The sequence below is a fragment of the Oncorhynchus mykiss genome, chromosome 13 (assembly GCF_013265735.2).
Source record: "Oncorhynchus mykiss isolate Arlee chromosome 13, USDA_OmykA_1.1, whole genome shotgun sequence".
NCBI classification, from domain to species: Eukaryota; Metazoa; Chordata; class Actinopteri; order Salmoniformes; family Salmonidae; genus Oncorhynchus; species Oncorhynchus mykiss.
The window spans coordinates 20,525,887-20,549,989 of record NC_048577.1 but is presented as its reverse complement, the minus strand read 5'-3'; the positions used below and the strand labels follow the sequence as shown (position 1 = coordinate 20,549,989).

General features: G+C 45.1%; 1 protein-coding gene across 8 annotated transcripts in view; it reads right to left on the bottom strand.

The window, feature by feature from the left end:
• Positions 1-67: 67 nt before the first annotated feature.
• LOC110485893 (trafficking kinesin-binding protein 1) overlaps positions 68-24,103 on the bottom strand; it is a 43,803-nt gene continuing 19,767 nt past the window's right edge. For 3 of the 8 annotated variants that reach the window (XM_036940566.1, XM_021557101.2, XM_036940567.1), the window contains 13 exons: positions 10,823-10,899; positions 10,473-10,589; positions 10,034-10,131; positions 9,801-9,909; positions 9,629-9,707; positions 9,269-9,399; positions 8,910-8,984; positions 8,459-8,670; positions 7,875-8,111; positions 4,630-4,994; positions 4,147-4,353; positions 3,591-3,696; positions 68-1,954 (listed from right to left, as the gene is read on the bottom strand). In XM_036940566.1, the coding sequence (XP_036796461.1) occupies positions 1,561-1,954; positions 3,591-3,696; positions 4,147-4,353; positions 4,630-4,994; positions 7,875-8,111; positions 8,459-8,670; positions 8,910-8,984; positions 9,269-9,399; positions 9,629-9,707; positions 9,801-9,909; positions 10,034-10,131; positions 10,473-10,589; positions 10,823-10,899 (2,207 nt within the window). In that variant the 3' untranslated portion in view covers positions 68-1,560. The other 5 variants (XM_021557102.2, XM_021557103.2, XM_021557105.2 and 2 more) reach the window with 5 other exon arrangements.

The window sequence follows — 24,103 nt, the reverse complement described above, 5'->3', positions numbered from 1 at the left end:
CTTAATGGCTTAATGTGTCCGGGGAAACCGGCCCTTTGAGTAGAAAAAGAACACGCATGCACGTGTGGCTGATGGAAATACAAATGTACGTTTTAATGTACAGGCGGTACAATTTATACAGACATGCATCTCAGTGATTATAACATACAATTCCACAAAGAGTAGTCAATTTGAACATCTGAAATATATGTAGTGCTGTTTGGTTCATTTTCTTCTGAATTCAAATGGTCATAATTTGCTATCATTTCCCCGTTTGATATGCAGTATCCTACGCCTTTTATCTACAGTTGATTGTCCCGACACCCGAAGGAGAATCCAAAAAAAGCATGCAGTCCATGATCACTTGATCTAAACAATTTCGTACAGCTCACTTTCATTATTCCTGATGACATGAATTACATTTGTCCCAACAACACTTTAGTTTAAGGTCTGTTAGACACAGATCCGGCACAATAGACTAGTGTCGAGACCTTTTACAGTCACTTTCAGGTGTCTTTGATACAGCATGGTAGACTACCTGAATGGTTTTGGTGAGGTACGACTAAATACACAAGTTTACAATGACTGACATAATTGGCAGCATTTCAAAGTAAAGCTTTTTACAGTGACTTGCAGCAGGTGATGTGTGATGCCATGCAATTGCACAGTACCACGAGTGCTAAATGAGGACTTTTGGGTAAAGAGCAGATTAGTATACCTCAGCGAATGTCAATAATGTCCTAAACTTTCAGGAAGTTCAGTCAGTGTATCAATCTCTCTACCATTCTGTAATGGGGAGTGATTGAAGTGTTAGTTTTACCACAGTAAAGTGAATGTGGTTAATTCCCACAAATGCTTCATTTTCTAATAGCAGCTAATATGCAAAAGGACATACTGAATTCCAGTGCATCTGGGGTGTTTTAAGTGTGACAAACTGTGGTCAGCTTGGTGGTTCTCAAATAACAATACCTTGAACCTTTCCCAAAGTAATGAAAAGGTCATGTGATTGTATTTAATGGTAAAAAAAATTATATTAAAAAAGCATAGTGGTGGGGGTCTTTCAAAAATAAAAAAATAAAATAAACACCACAAGAAGCCTTCTCTTTCTTTCATACCGTGTAAAACCATCCGACACCCACGAAACACAGGTATAAAAAAGAAACGCATGTTTTTCTTTGTGATGTTCCTCATCTTTTAATTTTATATTGAAAAAAAAAAGAACACCTTGCGCGTGTTCAAGCCAGCCGGACCAGTGATCAGGTGACTCTCCTGAGAATGATCATGTCACACATTGTCGTGGAGACCTAGTATCTACAAAACATGAGTCCATTACAAACAGAAGAGTGACTATACACGTAACAGAAACTCAACGTATGGCTCTATGGTTCTCCTGAGGTTCCATTTTACGATGTATTGCTGTGGGCCCAAAACACAAAATGGCGGTACGGTGCATAGTCAGTATATGGATTGAAGTCAATGACGATTAAGGAGGAAGGGTAGAAGGAGTTTTCCCAGTCTTTCTCAGACTCTAGGTGGATGTCTGTAATGCCTGATTGCTTCTCTCTCTTCTCCGTTCTCTCTTCAGTCCACCACGCCTCGGTCTGCCACCTTGTGAAGTCCCAGACGCCTCAGCTTCTCTACCAGGTTGAAGCTGAAAATGTTCCTTCTCCCTTCTTCCTCCATAGTGCAAGTTCCTCCACCCCGCTCTTCCTCTGCCGTTGTGGGGCGTGTGTGGGGTGTGTGTGGGGTCAGTTGGTGGTAAGGGTAGGGGAGGGTGGAGGCAGAGATTCCCTGCACCTCCAGCAGCCTCAGGAGTCCCAGTGATAGTGGAGGTGCTGTGGTGGAGGTGGAGTGGTGGCCGCCACCCTGGCTAGGGTCAAAGGTCGGCACACAGTGCTGCTGATTCGAGGAGGAGGGCGACGTGGTGCTCAGATGCTCACAGCTCCAACAAGCGGACAGGCTGCGAGAGCAAAGGCTGTAAATACAGGAAAATAGAAAAATACCAATCAGACACAGGAGTTCTGTTATATGTAATAAATACATAGCTAGAAGCTTAGCAGCATTAGTAACAGTGCACCATTAGTTAAGAGTGGTTAGTTAGTGTAGTTGCTCCCAGTGATGGATTACGCCTGTAAGGGTGGGTTAGAGATTGTGTTAGTCCGTTAGTTAGTCAGCCTGAGAACTGAAAATAGGATTTCTGTTTGTTCATACAGTTTACCTGTAAGAATCTGGAAGGGATCAGGAACTGTTAAGATGAGCACATGGGCCATGGTGTCCAAGTTAGCAAGCCAAGCAAGTGTGTGACATGTTGTTTACGAAGTAGATTCGAGATAATGGACCAAATCCTTAATAGAGAAGCAGGCATTAAGATGTTGGAATGGGAGACCTGTGTGTATTAAAGTTTGAGTTATGTGTGTGTGTTATCTTAGATTAGGATTTGGCCCCAATTAAACTAATCTAAACCTCAGAGTCATTTAAATACACACAAGAACATCCATTTGTTTTATGCATGGAAAGTTGAAGCATTGTCGTAGCTGTGAGTGCATTCATTTGCGTTGCTTTATAGTGGTGTTTGTTTAAGGCTCTAGTGTGGGGTATGATCGATAGTTTTACTTAGGGGTTGGGTGGGGTCAGAGTTAGAAGGGGCAAGTTTTAGAAAAGTTAGGGGATAAATATGGGATTTTCCAGCATCATTCCCACTCTGTCCATGCCTGTTGGCTCTTACTTTGCCTAGGAAGCCCACATTAGAGCTGGAGAAAGTGCTTGGACCAGCGTTTCCTACCACTGAGGGGAGAGACATGGGGTAAGGGGAGACGGATTGAGTAAGGGAGGAGAGGACTGCTATACACACACACAAAGTAGCAAGGTACTTTTGAGGAGAAAAATGGGGCAGCACAGCAAAGCTGCTGTTGTTTTGAGAGTGGTGTCGTCTTTTGTAGTCATATCGTAAATACATTTTCACGTCATTACTAACATTGGGATTTGGTTTAATTAATTAAATTAATGACTGAATTAATGAATAACAAAAGGCAAATTAATTCAAAATAAATGGATTTCACTTTATTGTACAGTCCACTACCTGGGGATAACAGGCAGAATCTATCGCACACACAAAACCGATTAGTGATGGTGCTGGAAGCAAATTCCAAAACTGGAGAAACAGGGAAAAGTCTCTTCACACTTCCATTCAGATGCAAATTGAATTTAATAGTAGATTTAGTTCAGTCTGCCTTCAACAGTCCACTACCTGGTAATTACTTATGTTCCTTTGGATTCATTTCAAACACCATTTAGTACCATACCATTTAGTACCATACCATTTAGTACCATACCATCTAGTACCAGGTTTCCTATTATTTCCATGACTTTGACGAACCTTCCAGGAAGTATTCATTGTCACCATAAATACGATCTTAGTAAATACCAGACAAAAAACATGTAACTTTCTGCACTTGACTGTACGCTGCTTTCTTGGCCATGTCTCCTTCTAAACAAATATCTCAACGGCCTTCCTGGTTAAATAAATCATACCTAAAATAAAATGTGAAACCGGACTGTAAAATAAAGTGTAACCAATGAATAGGTGTGTGTGAGGGACTCGCAGATCTTACCTGGTGGAGAAGGAGGGGAGCAGGAGGGATGGGTGGTGGCGCCGACAGGTGGTGACGGTGTGGGTGGGAGGGGTCTGGGGGAGGTTGGGGCCGGAGGATGGAGTGACTGTGGGTGATGGACACACTTTACACAACTACACACGAACACAACAACATACATAACTACTCACAATGGATGAGGAAAATCCCAGAGCCACCCACCACGGATGGGAGAATGTACGGTACACAACGACAGTATGAGTTGGAATGACACAAACTGTTTAGTAACATCACACCTACCACACAGGTGAACTTAGGGGGATAAGGACCACAGTAGACATGTTATCCAAATAGAAGGTTCCAGTGTCAATGCCTGATCGTTCTCCCTTACCCAATCTGACGGACCTAAAGAGTTCCGTCGGAGAGAGAAGGGAAAACGATCAGATTTTCACACCAGACTAGAGGGACCAGAGGAATGAGTGTGCACTGTGGGTGAATGTTTTCACTCACAATTGAGACCCTATCAACCGTATCTACTGAACTCAACTAAACACTACTTTGTGGCCTCTTTTCTTACCTATGGTGCCGTGGGCTCCGGCAGCCAGGTTGTGGGAGAGCTGTGATAGGTCTGGGTCATCCTCCTCAAGGTCATTGAGGCTGTAGACGTGTTGGAGGTCGATCTCCAGCTCCCGGAAGTCTTTGGTGAGGACCCCCGGGCGAGGGTGCAGGATACCACCCAGGTTGGGCTTGGCCAGCTGCTGCCAGTGGTGCAGGGTCACTGAGCCTGGGGTGGAGAGGAAGGGCGATATATGTTGGGAATAACACATTTATTTATTTATATAATAACCTGTATTTCTCTAATCATGCATATTTTTCATATTGAAAGAAGAAAACAATTGTAAAGAGTGTCTATTTTCAGCTTTTAGAGTCTACATTCATAGTTTCACTTGTAATTGAGTCTAGAAACCTTAGGCAAGTTACCGTAAAACTACCATTTGAGTTACCACACACCTAATATCTCAGCTAAGAACACACACAGGGTCTCCCTGTCCCTCCTCACCTTCCAGGGGCTTGACAATCTGCAGGCGATCGGGTAGGTAGGAGCGTGAGCCCCCCGATCCGGCCGAGGAGTGCAGCGAGCTGCCATTGGAGTAGTTGGTGCTTGTCGACGCCACCGAGCTGGACACCAGGCTGTCGTTGGGCGTAAGGAACCCACTGGAGCCCAGCTCGCCCACCTCCTCACCCTCCTCGCTGCACCCCTGACAGGCGGTGGCCAGGGCGCGGAGTTTGCGTTCACGCTCCACCTCAAAGAAGGGGCGCTCTGAAGCATGGCTCTGCTGGCGGTCAGATAAACAGCGGAGCGCGGCCGCAAGGTCCTGGCCTCCAGGCATGCCCGGCATACCCAGACGCTTACGGCCACTCACACTGAGATCAGACAGAAATAAAGGCAGGTTAATGATATACCTTACACTGTTGATGCACTAACACTCAGAGTAGAGGAGGTAGAATAGGTTTTGAATACAAATGCACTGCTGTTATTAGTACACATAGACCAGAGAAATGGAAGCTGTATGTTTGAACATGTATGAAGGACAGTCCATTAATATACTATGGAAAAGCATTTCACTGTTAGTCTACGCCTGTTGTCTGCGAAGCATGTGACATATACAAATTCATTTGATTTGAAAAGTAAATACTCTGTGTGTCTGATGTCTGTAGACTCTGTATGAGAGTTCATGTAATTCACACATATACCCATAAATACCCATGTGCACCACCTGTCAAACGTTTTAGAACACCTACTCATTCAAGGTTTTTTAAATTTTTTAATTACTATTTTCTACATTGTAGAATAATAAAGACATCAAAACTATGAAATAACACACATGGAATTATGTAGTAAACAAAAAAGTGTTAAACAAATCAACATATATTTTATATTTTAGATTCTTCAAACTAGCCACCCTTTGCCTTGATGACAGCTTTGCACACTCTTGGCATTCTCTCAACCAGTTTCACCTGGTTGAGAGAAGGAGTTCCCACATCTTGAAGGAGTTCCCACATATGTTGAGCACTTGTTGACTGCTTTTTCCTTCACTCTGCGATCAGACTCATCCTAAAGCATCTCAATTTGGTTCAGGTCGGAGGATTGTGGAGGCCAGGTCATCTGATTCAGCACTCCATCACTCTCCTTCTTGGTAAAATTGCCCTTAAACGGCCTGGAGGTGTGTTGGGTCATTGTGCTGTTGAAAAACAAATGATAGTGGGACTAAGCTCAAACCAGATGGGATGGCGTATCGCTGAAGAATGCAGTGGTTGTCACACCCTGATCTGTTTCACCTGTCTTTGTGCTTGTCTCCACCCCCCTCTAGGTGTCACCCATCATCCCCATTATCCCCTGTGTATTTATACCTGTGTTCTCTGTGTCTGTTGCCAGTTCGTTTTGTTTGCGAAACCTACCAGCGTTTGTTCCCCTGCTCTTGACTGTTTCTTGCTCCTGTTTTCTAGTCCTTCCCGGTTTTGACCATTCTGCCTGCCTTGACCCTGAGCCTGCCTGCCGTTCTGTACCTTACTGGATTATTGACCTTTGCCTGCCCTGACCCTGAGACTGTCTGCCATTCTGGACCTTTGCACCCTCTCTGGATTTTTGACCCCTGCCTTTCTTTGACCTGTCATTTGCCTGCCCCTGTTTCAGAAATAAACTTTTGTTTTCTTCGACACCGTCTGCATCTGGGTCATACCTGAAACGTGATAGTGGTAGCCATGCTGGTTAAGTGTGACTTGAAAGAACCCCCTGTCAAGGGAGTTCGTTATAATAAGTGGACCAAAGCGCAGCGTGATCTGGGTTCCACACCTTTTAATTACTAAGTGAAACTCACAGCAAAACAATACATCTCAAACGAAATATGAAGCTAACAAAAGTGCTAACAGGCAACTATCCATAGTCAAGATCCCACAAAGCACAAAGGGGAAATGGCTGCCTAAATATGATATCCAATCAGAGATGACGATAAACAGCTGCCTCTGATTGGGAACCATACTAGGCCAACATAGATGTATAAATCCCCTAGATAACCCACCCTAGTCACACCCCGACCTAACTAACATAGAGAATAAAAAACTCTATGGTCAGGGAGTGACACCCCCCACACCATAACACCTCCTCCTCCATGCTTTACGGTGAGAAATACACATAAAGAGATCATCTGTACACCCACACCGCGTCTCAGAAAGACACGGCGGTTGGAACAAAAAATCTCCAATTTGGACAATAGACCAAATGACAAATTCCCACTGGTCTAATGTCCATTGCTCTTGTTTCTTGGCCCAAGCAAGTCTCTTCCTCTTATTGGTGTCCTTTAGTAGTGGTTTCTTTGCATCAATTCGACTATGAAGGCCTGATTCACACAGTCTGTCTCTTTTGAACATTTGATGTTGAGATGTGTCTGTTACTTGAACTCCGTGAAGCATTTATTTGGGATGCAATTTCTGAGGCTGGTAACTCTAATGAACTTATCCTCTGCAGCAGAGGTAACTCAGGGTCTTCCATTCTTATGCCGGTCCGCATGAAAGCCAGTTTCATCATAGCGCTTGATGGTTTTTGCGACTGGACTTGAATTAACTTTCAAAGTTCTTGACATTTTCCGGATTGACTGACCTTCATGTCTTAAAGTAATGATGGACTGTCGTTTCTCTTTACTTCTTTTTTATTTTATTTGACCTTTATTTAACTAGGCGTCAGTTAAGAACAAATTCTTATTTTCAATGACGGCCTAGGAACAGTGGGTTAACTGCCTGTTTAGGGGCAGTTTGAGCTGTTCTTGCCATAATATGGACTTGGTCTTGGACTTGGTCTTTTACCAAATAGTGCTATCTTATGTATAACACACCTACCTTGTCACAACACAACTGATTGGCTCAAACACATTAAGAAGGAAAGAAATTCCACAAATTAACTTTTAAGAAGGCACACCTATTATTTGAAATGCATTCCAGGTGACTACCTCATGAAACTGGTTAAGAGAACGGCAAGAGTGTGCAAAGCTGTCATCAAGGCAAAGGGTGGCTATTTGAAGAATCTCAAATAGAAAATATATATTTGACTTGTTTAACACATTTTTTGGTTACTACATGATTCCATATGTGTTACTGAATAGTTTTGATGTCTTCACTATTATTCTACGATGTTGAAAACACTAAATATAAAGAAAAACCCTTGAATGAGTAGGTGTTCTAAAACCCTTGAATGAGTAGGTGTTCTAAAACCCTTGACCGGTAGTGTATATTTACACACGCCAGTCTCACCTGTTGTCCTCAGTGTGTGCCACCTCTGCCAGTCTCGAGGTACTAGGTGGTTTGTCCTCCAAGGTGAGGCTGGCGCTGTCTGAGCCGTAGTAGCTGGTACGAGGGGTGGAGGCGCAGCTGGAGCGCAGCGACACAGGGCTGGAGCCGGGCACCTGGCCGGGGGAGTGGCACCGCGAGCGCAGCCTCGACGCTTGTTTCACCACCTTCACAGTCTCAAACACGCGCCACGGGTGGTTCCTTTGGCAACCATAGATAAACCATATAGATTAGGGATGGTGACAAAGTGCCCGGTAGCAAGTCTAACATTTATGTTTACGTCAGTCTATTTCTGCTTGTATATTCGATCTTCTGTAGTGTAATTCTGGAAACATTTTAAACGTTGTATTTGACTTACTCTATATTTTTCATGAACAGATGTGCTTTGTTATGTCACGCTGTCTTTGTTCAATCAAACACACTTGGTAACAACTTCCCCTCTGGCACATAACTGACATACCGGCATTGTCATTCAATTGAGCTTAACAGGTTGGAAAAAGCACACTGTCACCGGTGTTTTATGTTTTCACGGTGACATCCTCACTCACTTGTACTCCGTAGGGGCGGGGACGTCCAGGCCCTTGCGGAAGGTGCCCTCAATCTCTGCTGCCAGGGAGTCCATGGGGAACACGGCTGATAGGGCGCTGTAGCGCTGCACCGTGCTGTTGGGCAGGCTCTTGTTGCGCAGGTTCTTAATGTCCTCTCTGGCCTCCCGTAGCATGTCCTCACACTCCGAGTACTTGTCCTGCAGGTAGTTTAGCTGCATCCAGGGAGTGCCAGAGGTCAGTTACATTCACACTGCTGCTGCGGTTATGTTCAAGCATGCCTTGAGGGACAGATCTAGGATCAGCTTAGCCTCCCCCAAATCAATGCATTAACAATTAACAAAACTGACTTTAGATCTGTGTTAAAGAGCAACTTTATCCTACTAGTTATAGATAGCTCATTGGAGGGTAATGAGTTGTGGATTGTGGGGAGAGTGTTGAGGGCGTGTCTTACCTCTGATTTGAGCTGTGATTGGCTCTCCCGCGAGGCACTCAGGTGCTGGGTCAGCTCTTCATTGTCAGTGGTGAGCTAGAAGAACAGAGTGGAGAGTTAATACCATGATCGCATCAGTGATACTGTATACCAACTTAATACTGTAGATACCAACTTAAGTGCACGTGTACATATTTAATGTACTCCATTATAGAAGCATTCGGTGTGGGCGAGTCTTGAGTCTCTTTGTCCTTGTGGAACCTCAAGGCATGAGAGTGCCATGTCAACTCCATGTGTTTTTGTGTCCGTGCACTGCATGCTTGTGGGTATGTATTTAGGTGTGTGTATGCGTGTGCCTCGTTGTCTCTGTGATCCCTCACCGCTTTGCAGCGTGCCTGCAGGTCGACTATTTGCGCGAGCAGGGAGCTGATCTCCTCCTGCTGCCTGAGAGTGTCCTCCACCTTGCGGGCCAACTCATCAGACAGGTCCACCACCTGCTTATTCACAGAGGCTGGGGGAGGGTGGTAGAACAAAAAGATTGAGGGAGAGAAGACGAGAGAGAGAGAATAAAGAGGAGGGAGCGAGATGGAGTGGGTTAGTATGAGTACACAGTACGAACACATACTGTTTTCACTGTATTCACCCACTCACCAATTACCTCTCCCTCAGGAACACAGTAATACCGTATACCTTAACAAATATGTATAGTATTACACTGTAGTACATTGTAGTATACTCACTGAGTTCCTCCACACACACCATCATCAGCTCCTGCTCTTGTTCCTCATAGTTAGCGGTCTCTGACGTCAGTTCATTGGCCTGTGGAGTGACAACATCGATGGCATTAGCATGAACAAGTTTCCAATCCACTTCAATGACTTCAGGTATTTGGAAGTAGTCAGTGTTCCACACCTCACAGCGCAGTTTGAGGTTCTCCTCCTCCAGACCTTTGAGTTTCTGCTGTATGAAGTCATAATTGACAAAGTTACTGAGGGAGTTAGACGACTCGTTCCTCTTCATTCTGAAAACCAGGAGAGAGGGAGAAGGCGGTCAGAATTTACCTGCCAAAGTTGTGTTGATATGCCTGAGGGGATGTACGATGTGTATGTGTACCCTGCAGTGTATGATTGTGCGCGTGTACTCACAGTGTGTGTGAGTCGGAGGCGTTCTCGATCTCCTCTGTGCTGGCGTACAAGTGGAGCAGGTCGTCTCTCATGGAGAGCTCATGTCGCAGCTGGGCTATCTGGTGAATGGGAACCAGGAAGTAGGAACCAGGGTCAGAGTACTGAACTAGGATCTATCATGTACATTGATCGCCATTCCTGGTCTGGGCGAGAGTTACCGGGTGCGCAGGCTTTTGATCCTGCCTAGCATTAATGCAATGATTCAAGTGATACAAGGTGTGATACCAGCTGTGTTAATCCCGGGCTGGAACAAAAGACTACATACACTGTAAATTTCATATTCCAGGACCAAAATAAGTGTGTATTTTCTCTCGCTAAATGCTATATGGTCCAGTACTACTGTATTCTGTCTGTAATAGGTGAGATATATCAAAGTAGGGCTACAGTGATGGTCTCATACCTCTTCCGTAGCGATCTCCAGCTGTTCGTCCATTAACTCATTCCGTGCCGTTAGATCCCGATTCTGCTTGAGCAGTGATTGGCCGATCCGGGCCGCCAACTCGAGGTCCCGCTCTTTCTGCCAGACGACAAAACGGTTTGATGTTCTTCATTCTGTGATCTAGTTACAGTCTAGTTTCTAGCAGAAGACTTGTTTACCATTCTAGCAACATGCTTACGGCTGATGACTATCGTGACTTGCTCAAAATGTATAATATACCCAGTTGCACATTATTCAATAGAACTTCATTCGTTCCTGGGGGGGCGATTAAGGGTTTTACGTATGAAAACAATCCCGTTATATTTACTTACCTCTTCCAGTAGGTGGGTGACAGCCTCGATGTCATGGTACGTCTTAGTGACCTGGCCCACTCTCTCTGAACACAGCACTGTAGGGGGGAGATGGGGAATGGAGGGAGAAAAGAAAAATACCTGGTTAATATATAGTTCACTGGAAAGTAGGAGAGGGCCATTGGACAGTGACTTATTCGGACAGTATAGAGACAGTAACTTTCTGGTTCGAGACTTAATTGGTCACGGGAGCTAAGATCATTTCTGGCGTACACGGACTACACCATTCAGTTCATTTGACCACGATATCGGGAAATACAACTCTTGACAGGTAACTGCCCAGGGGACCAGGTCATCATTGTCCCGCAACCATGTCCTCTCTTATCCCCTCTCTTTCTGTGAATGACTCACGGTCAACAGCAGTTGGAAAGCAACAGACCGGGGCGCTGACCACAACATTACCACGTAGCCAAGTCAGTCAGAGCTTATCCTCTTAGCCTGATCCTCATTACAGGGATAAGACCCATCTCTCTCTTCCCCTCTGATATAAATACACCTCAGCACAAGCTGCTGGAGAACACTGTAATGAGGACAGTTAACCCCCAGTAGGAAGATAGGCTGGATATCTATGGCAGTGATTCTAGAGCGGTCTGGTTATAAACAGGTCAGTTAGATTACTGGTTGGTGAATGGACACTGCGACCCTGTTCAGAACTGATGGGTGGGTGAATAGTGTTCAACCTGTTAGGAAGCTGAGCCATCATGGAGTTACAGTTGATGCTTTGTTCCTCATAGTAACCATTCCGGTGACCTAAAGAAGTGGGACCCATGGTTTCTGTGCAAGGCCTCATCTCCATTTAATCCAAAAATAGGTTTCTATCCCGACCAATCAGCCGGGACTTTCAAGTTGACATTTATTTTCATCAGCATACATCCTGCAGACGTAGTCTCAGGTACATGCAGTAACATACCCCTGTGTTCAAATCAGCCACTCAGACCTCCCTTTGATCAAAAACCTGGCTGGCGCCAAGGAGATTGTACAGTAGATTTAAATAATTCAAGTGAGGGGCAGCATTTGGCTGAAAACGGGGTGACTGTGTAACAGTATCCGTGAGCCAATTATCTAATGGAATGAAATGGTCCTGGGCCGGATCTACTGTATGCCTACAGTCATTAATCATGTGAACCCTTTAAGAAAATAGTGTGTGTCCTTGTTCAGAGGTGATGGGGGGGGTGGGGGGTCTGCAGCGTGGAAAAAAAGAGATATAGGGAGAGAAATAGAGAAGGAGAGAAACAGAGAATGAAATTAAAAAGGAGAAAGGGGGAAAGAAAGAGTGAGAGAGAAATAACATCTTGTTCTAGGATACTGAGACCGGTCCACAGAAGCGGGTGGTGGTTGAGTTGGATCCAACGGCTTCCCGCAGCACTGGGCACGGGCACTAGCAGACTGCCGCTACAGTGCCAACTTACCCCCTGCAACAGACAGAGCTGCTACTTATGCACCAAAAGAAGTGCCAATACATTGCAGTAAAAGTACCAATGGTAGAACAGAGCAAGAGTGTCCAGTTTTCAATAACTAACTGGGATGGGCTAACTGCTAATGTTCCCATCTGGAATTACAATTAAAATAGCTTCCTCCATAGAACAAAAAGGCACATTTTCTAATATGGCTAGGCCTACTTCAATTAAAGTAGCTTCCTAGAACAAAGACTCATTATAAATCAGGTCACTACAATTGAAATGGCTCTATCCATGTAACAATTCCTAATTGTACTACTATCAAAATAGCTTTTGTTCTATGGGTGAATCTAACAAGCTAACGTCCTGCAAATCCGATGGTTACATGGTAATTTACTGGGAGTACATACCTATGCTACTGCTAAATCCCCATTTAGCTTCCCCAATAGCTTCTCAATCTTTACAAGCTCAAGTTATCCTTTTTGTAAATCAGGCAAAAAAAAAACATTATAGACTGGACTACTTTCCAGACAAGAAAAATGTATTTAAATACAGACACACTGCAGACAGAACATTGCGTTGGACAATCGAGAAGAACTAATGCTGAATTTGTATCAAGCCGTCAACTTATTTTCTTAATTTATTTTTCACAGTGCCAAGCTTGATCGATTTCTTTGGAAATAAAATGTTTCTAGAATGATGACATCTGACAGGACTATCCCTTTAAAAGCTATGCCACAGTACAGTACAGTTGACTGTGTGTGCAATACATAAAAAAGGCTTACTATATTGCCGTCTAAGACCACGCTACAGATGGTCTCATGGGGGCTCTTTGACTGAGGGATTTCCTAGCTGACTGTACCCTAACCAAGAGGGTTGAGAGTAGATCCTGTACAGTACATAGGAGCCTACGGAATTAACAGGGATCCATAGGGATCAAACCCACAAGCTCAACTCTGTCCTCTGTCAGTCTGATTCTCGCATCCCTACAGACATTATCATAAGCCTTTCTACCGATCTTCTTGGAACGCCCATTCTGAGGTATTAGGCTACTAATACAAGGCAGGCCATTGTACCTGCTGCACGTGACATCACAATACCTCCGTCTTCCTGCCCTGATCCATTTAGCTGTGTGGTGCAGGGGTCAGGGAGAAAGAGACAGCCAGCACACCAATGTCCTGCCTAGTGGGTCATTGAGGCCTACTATGAATGCTTTAAGGCAGAATGGCAGTAAAGAGCCAGTGAATCTCAAGATTGAACTTGGGTCTATAAACAATAAAACCCACTTGACTATTTGGTATGAAATATTAGTCCTAGACAAATATATCCAGCCTCTAGCGCTACATAATTTATGATTACAGCATTAGCCTAGTTAATTCCATGTAATACTAAATGATGACAAGGGAGATGATAAATCATCATTTGTGGCATAAACTGCACCCAGGTTAAAGTTTCTGCCTGTCTGTGGTGTAGGCAGCCCGGATTACATCATGGTCAAATCCTTTGCGTCAAATCCCTTGAGTAGCAGTGCCTACAGATTACAGCTGTACTGTATTTGTGTAATGAAATATTATAATTCATCCAATTTTATTTAGCCATTGTGTAAGAGTCATCTATAGCCAGAGATTTTCTAGAAAAGTCTGTTCGTTTTCTGGGTCTGTGCCAGCATCTATGCCAGTGTCGCAGTACACTGACAGAAAAGGTGCCAGCCAGCCAGCACGCAGCCCGTTCAGACAAAGGACCAAATGGAGGCTGAAAAGAAAGACATTCTCTAGCTGAAATAGGTCGCTTCTTAGCAACTATATATCCGTATATAGCAGTGTGCCCCTTTAATCTGCAAGTTAAACGCTTGATAGGGTACAATCATTTCTGATTTACATTGCAAAGAATCAATCTAGAATATTCTGAGGTAGAATGAATAATCTGCCGTATTCTTATTTCATATACTCAGTATTATACTATAGTAGTATCACTATTATACACTCGGTGGCCAAATTATTTGGTACCCCCATCTAGTACTGAGTTGGACCCCCTTTGCCTCCAGAACAGCCTGAATTATTTGGGGCATGGACATGTTGCTCAATTGGTATCAACGGACCTAACGTGCACCAGGAAAACCTTCCCCACACCATTACACCAACAGCCTGTACCGTTGACACCAGGCAGGGTGAGGTCTTCTTGATTTTAGCTGAACGGAATGGAACCCGATGTGGTCGTCTGCTGCAATAGCCCATCCCCGACAAGGACCGACGAGTTGTGTGTTCCAAAATACTGGATCCGGCGCGCCTGGCACCGACGATCATACCACGCTCAAAGTGGCTTAGGTCACTCGTTTTGCCCGTTCTAACATTCAATCGAACAGTAACTGAATGTCTCGATGCCTGCTTTATATAGCAAGCCACGGCCACGTGACTCACTGTCTGTAGGAGAGAACCATTTTCGTGAATGTACCTAATAAACTGGCCACTCACTGAGTGTATATTATACTGTAACCCAGCATATGGAGTATTGCTAGAGGTACTGAGTGAAGACAATTAACTAGGATGTGAATCTAGGGCATCATCATGATACCTGCCACATTGAAGAACCATAACAAAACAGCATGGTTGGGACCAGCTTATCATTTCACCAATTTAGGGTTTGAATTGAAAATTCTATTAAATGCCCACTGAAACAATTATGGACAATTACCCAATTCAAACATGAGGGGTTGGTTCAATTTCTTAATTCAATGTAGTTAAGATGATATGATAGATCCCACCTTTACAAAACATCGTTCTCATCAGGGCAAATGGACAGTACGAGAACATCCCCACTGGGCAAAAACTGCTTGAGTCAACGTTTTCCCCCGCAATTCCAACCACAAACAAATCTATGTGATGACATTGAATCAACGTGGAAAATGAATTGGATTTGCAAAAAGTCATCAGCGTAAGGGCATTTAGACACCCAACCTTTAACATAAATCCAATAACGTGAAATGTCGTCATTCTCATTTCACGTTGAATTCACGATAGTTAACAACTCAACCAAAGGCAAATCAAAACTAGATGTTGAACTGACATCTGTGCCCAGTGGGTAGCCAGTATCTCCATGTTTTTGACCTTCATATTGAGTCCTAAAAAGTCCACACAAACCTTTTCCGGCCAGTCTGTCTCCTGCAGCCCAAAGTCAATGACACTCAAAGGCACAGAGACAATACACCACAGAAAACACTGCTGCTGCTGACGGAAAACACACAAACTGCTGCTAGGAACACACACTGTGGCACAGTGACCTTCACACTCTATGAGGAGAACTGCAAGCTCAGTATACCTGGCAGCCCCTGTTCACTGGAGGTAAGTTATACATTTGGCATGTGTGACTTCAATGACTCAAAAGTAGAGACACAGATCAGGCTTTTGGTTATTCATATACACACATGTGCAGCCAGTCAATAACCTAACCACGTGTTACTGTACGTGAATGACAGCTGAACGAACCATTCATACAACAACGAATCCATGCACCTTCCCAGCCATACCATCACTCACTTAGCTTGACGGTAAGCTGCACAGACTCGACAGTACATTTACAGCGCAGCAACGCTGCCAACAAGACAGATGTATGGCTGCAGAATCACCCTGATCGCCTGCAACTCCCTTCTCCCCCCCCCTCTCTCAACCTCCTCCATTGCTCCCTCGATCCTTGCTCCTCTCTCATTCCCTCTCTCCTCTCTGTCCGTCTCTCATCCTCCCTTTACTCCCTCACCTTGCATCAGTTCCCTGCACAGACTCTCTTTGTTGTGTGGCTTTCCTCCCTCCTCCACCTCCTCTTCTTCCTCCTCCTCCTGGCTCCCGTGGCCACTCTCCTTCTCTTCCTCCTCCTCCTCCTCGGAAGCAGAGGAACTCCACACCTCCATGGTGACCGGACAGAAGCCCTCTTCCATCCCTCCTTCTGTTATATTTCTCTATTTATTCTTGTTCTTCTGTTCCCTGCTTCAGCTCTACGCCCGTCCCAATAAACCGATGCTCTGTTGCGTGTCCAAAACAGTATCCTCCTCTGTGTGTCCCTGTGACTGTGTGGGCGTGTGTTACGTGTGTGAGAGGAGACTGAGCTGTCCTTAGTATTAATGCGTAATCCCTCTGACTGGGAGGTCCATCTGTCGTTACCCTCCTGTTTATATCCACCTGGCCACACTGGACTGTGGGAGCACCGAAAGAGGAGGAGGGGTGTCGGAGGTAGCTTGAGACCAAAACAACGCATAAAAGCTCAAATAGATCATACCTAACTTTGCCTAAGAACTATACATATAAAAATGCAAGGCTTTAATATAAAACTCAATTCCAATTATAATCTGGTTTAGCAAGAGAATGCACTTAGTCCCTGCACCCCCGTGAAGCAGAGTAAGATGGTACGTTCCAGCTAAGGCCATGACTGTTGTCTCCCTGCACACATAATATTGGTGCAGACTGAGCCACACCCCCTTCTAGAGGGAGAGGAATGCAACACTGACACTGTACACACAGACTGAGATTGTAAAACGACTGTTGATGTTTGTGTGGACTGTTGCTTTTTGTGTGGAGAGAGGGGAGGTGTCTGAGAGGGAAAGTTATATATGAATTGATGTCAAGCTGGGTTTTCAGCAGGGCCTCTCGATTTACTCTTTAGTGTATTAGCACTGCACAATCCTCACATGCACAGTCAAATAATGCAAACACACTAGTTCCTCAATTCAAATACACGTGATGAATGTATACACATGAACTGCGAACGTACAAACTGGAGAGATGCCCATTGTGTTCATGTTTTCCAATTAATGGTCTGTATTGACGGAGTTCAAATAAAGTTATCCCAAAGTACAAAGGCTGCTTATTTCACATCAACTGATACGTGTCAAAACAATATATCAGATATATGCCAGGTATGCTTTATTGACATGTAACAACTTAGTATAGAGAAAAACACACCCCTGAAGTCTAGCCTTCATCACCACCATCATCATCATCACTTCATCCACCCAGTGCCCCCTCCCTGTTGCTACCCTGGCACGCAAGTGTCCTCTCCAAATCAAATATTAACCTCCCCTTCATCAATGTTTCACCCGCAGACGCCTTCTTTCTGGTCGAGTGCGGCAGGCAAGGGGCGGCTGGGACACAATTTTCACCGTCTCCCCCTTCTCTTTTCCTTCCTCTCTTTACGCCCCCACCCCCCATCCCGTTTCATCTCTCGATCCACGTCGCGTTCCTACCAGGGTTGTTTAGCGAGCGCCCCCAACGCAACGCATTAGCCGGCCAGGACAAAACGGAGGCTGCCAGCTCCCTGAAAATACCAGCCCAGCCCATCCAATACAATTGGACTTCCTTAGCCTTCCAAACCTAGCAGATTAATTAGGATTTGTTGAGTCACAGTATTAGAAAGACAATGGAAAGTTAGATTAAGCTAGGGCCAAGATGGCTAAAGAAGGCTACAGTACAGAATACACAGTGTCAGGCCCTTTGTCTCCAATAAAAAGTGCAGCAACACAAAGCTCATTAAAACCTGTGTAGTAGTAAAGTTGGGTAACGTTTCCCTCACATCATCTATCTCAAACCTGACGTTTTTGCAAAGGCATGACATAACAGATACCATAAGCACTAAGCAGTCATAATTAGCTGACTAATTTGACACAGTCATGACTATGCCAACCTAGCCATTGTTTTGTTTTTTCATCTAATATTTAAAAACATACAATATACTCGCAGTGAAGCCGCTCAACAACTACATCACATTAGTCAATTAACAGACTCCCATCCAGAGCGACACACAGAAGCAACCAGGGTCAACGCCCGGCTCAAGGGCACGTCGACAGATCTCCCACAAGGTCAAAAACGGGGACCTGAACCAGCGATCCGTCAGCCACCGGCCCAAGCGCTCAACCGCCAGGCCACCAGCCCTTTAAGACGCCCCCCCAAGTGCTGCCCCTCAACCATCCGAGACCCCCCACACACTCCACCCCAGCCTAGCCATTGTTAGTGTGCATAAAAATAGCACTGCAAGCAACCTGACAATCTTATATTGACATAAAATAAAAATGAAATCACTTATGTAATATCATGCTAATAACAGTGGAAGGATCAAGTAAAGTGTTACCAAGAGCTGCTACACTAATTCAAGGACAAATCCGTTCTGCCTCCGCAGATATGGACAAAAACACAAGTTCCTAATCAATATTGACACAAGAAACCACTTTGCACTGATATCACCTCCTTTGCAATCAACCAATGGAAAGAACACACCCCTTAGAGGTCAATGGCCAAATAGTTTTATGGGCGCCTATGGTTTACGTGGAATCACAGTCAGAGCAAAACAACACCGTAAGCTCGGTATCACTGATCAGATAAAGAGCGATTGAGCCAGTGTAAAGTACACTACGAAGTGATCACATAGCTAGATACGCATTGATCAACAACGATATATGAAGAGTGGAATCAGTCCCGTTCCGCTCTTTGAAGTGGTCAGCCGTCCAGCGCAACGGCAAAACACAAAGGTTGCATCCGAAATTCACAGCTTCAAGGCACAGCTGTGTGTCAGCCGACTGGCTGTGTACCAGTCTGACCTGTGCTCTGCAAAGAAGACGGAGGGAAAGGAGGGTACAGCCTATCCTGCCTTATGAAGGAGTAAGCCATTCAATCCTATGGGGACATCGCGACTCTGGTACTGACTGTACCCCCAGTCCAAAGCAGCTTGAATGAAAGGAGAGTACAGCCTATCCTGCCTTATGGGGGATTATTCTCACTATCTTATTGAAATCTGGCAACCCTAGTATCCCTGGCACTGTACCCCCAGTTACGATCACCTTGAATGAAAGGAGAGTACAGTCTATCCTGCATTATGGGGGATTATTCTCACTATCTTATTGGAATCTGGCAACCCTAGTATCCCTGGCACTGTACCCCCAGTTACGATCACCTTGAATGAAAGGAGAGTGGTCTATCCTGCCTTATGGGGGATTATTCTCACTATCTTATTGGAATCTGGCAACCCTAGTATCCCTGGCAGTGTACCCCCAGTTACGATTGGCTTGAGTGAAGGAGAGTACAGTCTATCCTGTCTTACATTCAATCTTATGGGAACCTACATGGCAACGTACCCCTAGTCACGATCAGCTTGAGCGCAGGGCCGGGACAAAACCTGTCTCGCGATACTCGTTATCTAGTATCTTGGCAAGGAAACAAAAGACAGAGCGGATTTAACTTATTTAGGAAAACAGTCCTAATGTTGGAAACAAACATCATTATGGTGTCATCCAGAGTCACATGTATTTATTTTCCAAGCTATAGCACAATATTTTACATACAGCAGGTTTTTAAATATTGCAATACTGGTATCGTCCCAGCTCTACTTTAGTGAAAGGACGGTATAGTCTATCCTGCCTAATGGGGGAGTTAGCCATGCAATCCTATGGAAACCTGGCAACCCTAGTACTGCACTGATGAGGTCAGAAGTTGAAAATGTTTAACTAACACTAAAGGTTAACACCAATTCAGACTTCTGTGCCAATGTGAAACGAATGTCAACACGTGAAATCCGGCCGCTGTGCCCAACCCAAGCTCTGTATGCTTTCCTAATAACATAGACCGCATCAGATACAAGAAAATGCCATCTTTGATGATATCATAATGTCAGACAAGACTGGCATATCACCTGTTTAGCAAGCCGCCCACTTGTTTTGTTTTGCAAATGCATGGCAACGTATATTTTTATTTAGTCAACCTTTATGTCACCAGGCTGTCCCATTGAGGTAAAAACCTGGCCAAAATGTTCAACCAATCTTAAACGTCCGTCTCTATTTGAGACCTCCGACTTTCACACTAATTAATAACCTCTTCGGGGTGTCTCTCTAAAGATTACACCAAAGGCCACAAATACGCACAGCACACCCAATCTCTGCGCGTTCAACCTGTCACCTTTCTTACACCTCTCTGCTCTCGACTATGCTCACAAAGATATCTTTCAAATATGCCCTACTGGTGGGTGGCTACGACGACCAAGTCCTACACAGTGACGAGAGTACGGTCAGTGTCGCCGCGACGTCTGAAGAGCAGTCGGTGCTCGGGGGCCAAGCCCTTTGTAAAAGGCTACTGTTAAAGTCAGTTCAGAACTGGAGGTGCAGAAGGAAACTGATTACAGCTAAGAGGCTAATCGGTTTATTGGCATTTGGCATCTGTGGCCCCAAGCATCAAGGGAAGGGATGTGGCTAGAGGATATGACACCTCCCCTAAAGTCACCAGAGGGAGGAGGGGGAGGAGCTTCTGTTAGCTCCTCTACTAAACAGACCATACATACATGTGTGTACTATTGTACTGTACTGATAAATGGAGATTCTGATATGATAGTGTCCCGTTAAGGTGATTATGACAAGTGGAGTAGCGTTGTAACAGTCGGCAGCATGATCCTGTTCAGTGTTGGATTTGGGTAAACTCAGTGTTTGTTACGTTAGATTGAGGGATACAGTATGCAGGCTTCCATGTACCGAATCAATTGTTTCTCCATAGAATCAGACGATCTTGTGACTATGATCAATTTCACCCCTATCTGTCTCCAGCTCATATTTGAGCATTTACCTTTTATAACATTACCCCATTAAAACAGTCACAATATTGATGCAAAAACATTCACAAATCTCATTAGATTTGTTTTTCCACATCTACGTAGGGGAGTCAAGTGAAAACACTTTGTTGAAAGGACAATTGAAACAGATATCATCTTCAGACAGACCTTAACTCGGGATCCTGCGTCAGACCGATAGGAAGAACGTTCACCTCAGATTTAGAGTTTCTTGATAAACTAGCAGGAGTTTACCATGGTTGTTATATACGGTACTTCCTGTTGGCAACGTGCCGCCAACCAAGCCCTTTGGAACCATTCCACCCCATCTAACTCCAATCATTTAGTCACCGCTCCTGTGTGGTTCTATTATGGGTGTGCTTTCAAGTGTGACTTAAACACACCAGGATAAATTGGTACAATATCAGATATATTATTGCGGGACATATTGCTACATTCACAATCAATGTCTTCACTTGTGGACACTACTAATGCATTACACTGTGTCGAGATGTCTTATTTCTTCCAATCGTGCTTGTCTCACAGGCAAGGAGTCAGACCACAAGCTCTTCAGATCCACACCATATGGATGACCTGATAATGGCAAAAGAGAGAGAGAGATTATCCCATCATTGTTGTACTATAAAGCCTAGTGATTAAAGGATATGTGTAATCTGTGTACAAGTTTCCATTGACCAATTCCAAAGCATATGTGAGGGGTCAATTCACAGTAGGACTTTTAGATGGAAGTGCTGTATGCTAAAACACTGACGATAAAACACTAGTGGGCTGTTCAATTCCGGTCCTGGAGTGCCGAAACATTTATTTTTTGTTGTTGTTTCAACTTGGTAGTTAATTGCATTCACCTGTTGTCCCAGGTCTGAATTAGTCCCTAATTAGAAAGAGAGGACGCAAAACAGAAGTGTTTCGGCCCTACAGGAATAGCCCTGTGACATTCAGTGCATATTCAACCGAGGTCGTGTATTGACTTTATTTTACCAGGTTAGGACACTAGATAAGAGGACAGCATGTTCTCAACCCTGAAATATAAGACACGCCTCCACAGAGGTACATGCAATAGCTTTGGGAGTAGGTAGCCCTGGTGCTGAATGGCGCAGGTACAGTACATCAAGTTGAGTATTTTTAAGCATCAGTTCCCGTAAGGGCTGAAAGTAGAACTAATTTCTTCCCGGTATGGGACCTCCTATATGTGCATGCATTTGCACGTGTCCCCAAAAAATGTATGGGCCTAAACATAGATGTCATGTACTGTCATGTTGTGTCTTGTCTCTGTCCTTTCCCTTCATCCTGTCTCCCTCTGCTGGTCGTTGTTAGGTTACCTTTTCTCCCCCTCTTTCCCCCAGCTGTGCCTTGTCTCCTCCTAACCACCTCGTCACCCCTTTTCCCACCTGTTCCCTTTTTCCCTCTGATTAGGTCCCTATATCTCTCTCTGTTCCTGCTCCTGTCCTTGTCGGATTCTTGTTTGTTGTGTTTCATGCCTGAACCAGACTATCGTCATGTTTGCTGTAACCTTGTCCTGTCCTGTCGGAATCTGCCGGTCTGTCTGAACCTACCTATGTTTGGTAATTAAAGAAGCTCTGTTAAGTTAATTCGCTTTTGGGTCCTCATTCACTCACCGTAACAGAAGAATCCGACCAAGAATGGACCCAGCGACTTCGGATCCTCTCCACTCAGCCGTCGGGATCCAGGGAGCGATGCTAGGCAGACACGAGCAGGAATTGTCTGCTGCTCGACATGCCGTTGAGACCCTGGCCACCCAAGTCTCCAACCTCACAGAACAGGTTCACCATCTCCGCCTCGATCCACCGGCCACTTCCAGGGCTTTCGAATCTCCGGAGCCCAGAATCAATAACCCGCCGTGTTACTCTGGGGAGCCCACTGAATGCCGCTCGTTCCTCACCCAGTGTGATATTTTGTTTTCTCTCCAGCCCTACACTTTCTCCAGGAGCACTGCTCGTGTCGCCTACGTCATATCTCTCCTTATTGGACGGGCTCGTGAGTGGGGCACGGCAATCTGGGAGGCAAGGGCTGAGTGTACTAACCAGTATCAGGACTTTAAGGAGGAGATGATACGGGTTTTTGATCGATCTGTTTTTGGGGAGGAGGCTTCCAGGGCCCTGTCTTCCCTATGTCAAGGCAATCGATCCATAACTGACTACTCTATTGAGTTTCGCACTCTTGCTGCCTCCAGTGGCTGGAACGAGCCGGCCTTGCTCGCTCGTCTTCTGGAGGGTCTCCGCGCAGAGGTAAAGGATGAGATTCTCTCCCGGGAGGTTCCTTCCAGCGTGGATTCCTTGATTGAACTCGCTATTCGCATTGAGCGACGGGTTGATCTTCGTCACCGAGCTCGTGGAAAGGAGCTCGCGCTCTCCGTTGCCCCCCTCTCCGCATCACTACCATCTTCCTCTGCCGGCTCGGGAGCTGAGCCTATGCAGCTGGGAGGTATCCGCATCTCGACTAAGGAGAGGGAACGGAGAATCACCAACCGCCTCTGTCTCTATTGCGGTTCTGCTGGTCATTTTGTCACTTCATGTCCAGTAAAAGCCAGAGCTCATCAGTAAGCGGAGGGCTACTGGTGAGCGCTACTACTCCTGTCTCTCCTTCAAGATCCTGCACTACCTTGTCGGTCCATCTACGCTGGACCGGTTCGTCAGCTTCCTGCAGTGCCTTAATAGACTCTGGGGCGGAGGGCTGTTTTATGGACGAGACCTGGGCTCGGGAACATGACATTCCTCTCAGACAGTTAAAGGAGCCCACGGCCTTGTTCGCCCTGCATGGTAGTCCTCTCCCCAGGATTCAGCGTGAGACGCTACCTTTAACCCTCACTGTTTCTGGTAATCATAGTGAAACCATTTCTTTTTTAATTTTTCGTTCACCTTTTACACCTGTTGTTTTGGGCCATCCCTGGCTAGTTTGTCATAATCCTTCCATTAATTGGTCTAGTAATTCTATCCTCTCCTGGAACGTCTCTTGTCATGTGAAATGTTTAATGTCTGCTATCCCTCCTGTTTCCTCTGTCTCTTCTTCACAGGAGGAGCCTGGTGATTTGACAGGGGTGCCGGAGGAATATCACGATCTGCGCACGGTGTTCAGTCGGTCCAGGGCCACCTCTCTTCCTCCACACCGGTCGTATGATTGTAGTATTGATCTCCTTCCGGGAACCACCCCCCCCCGGGGTAGACTATACTCTCTGTCGGCTCCCGAACGTAAGGCTCTCGAAGATTATTTGTCTGTAGCTCTTGACGCCGGTACCATA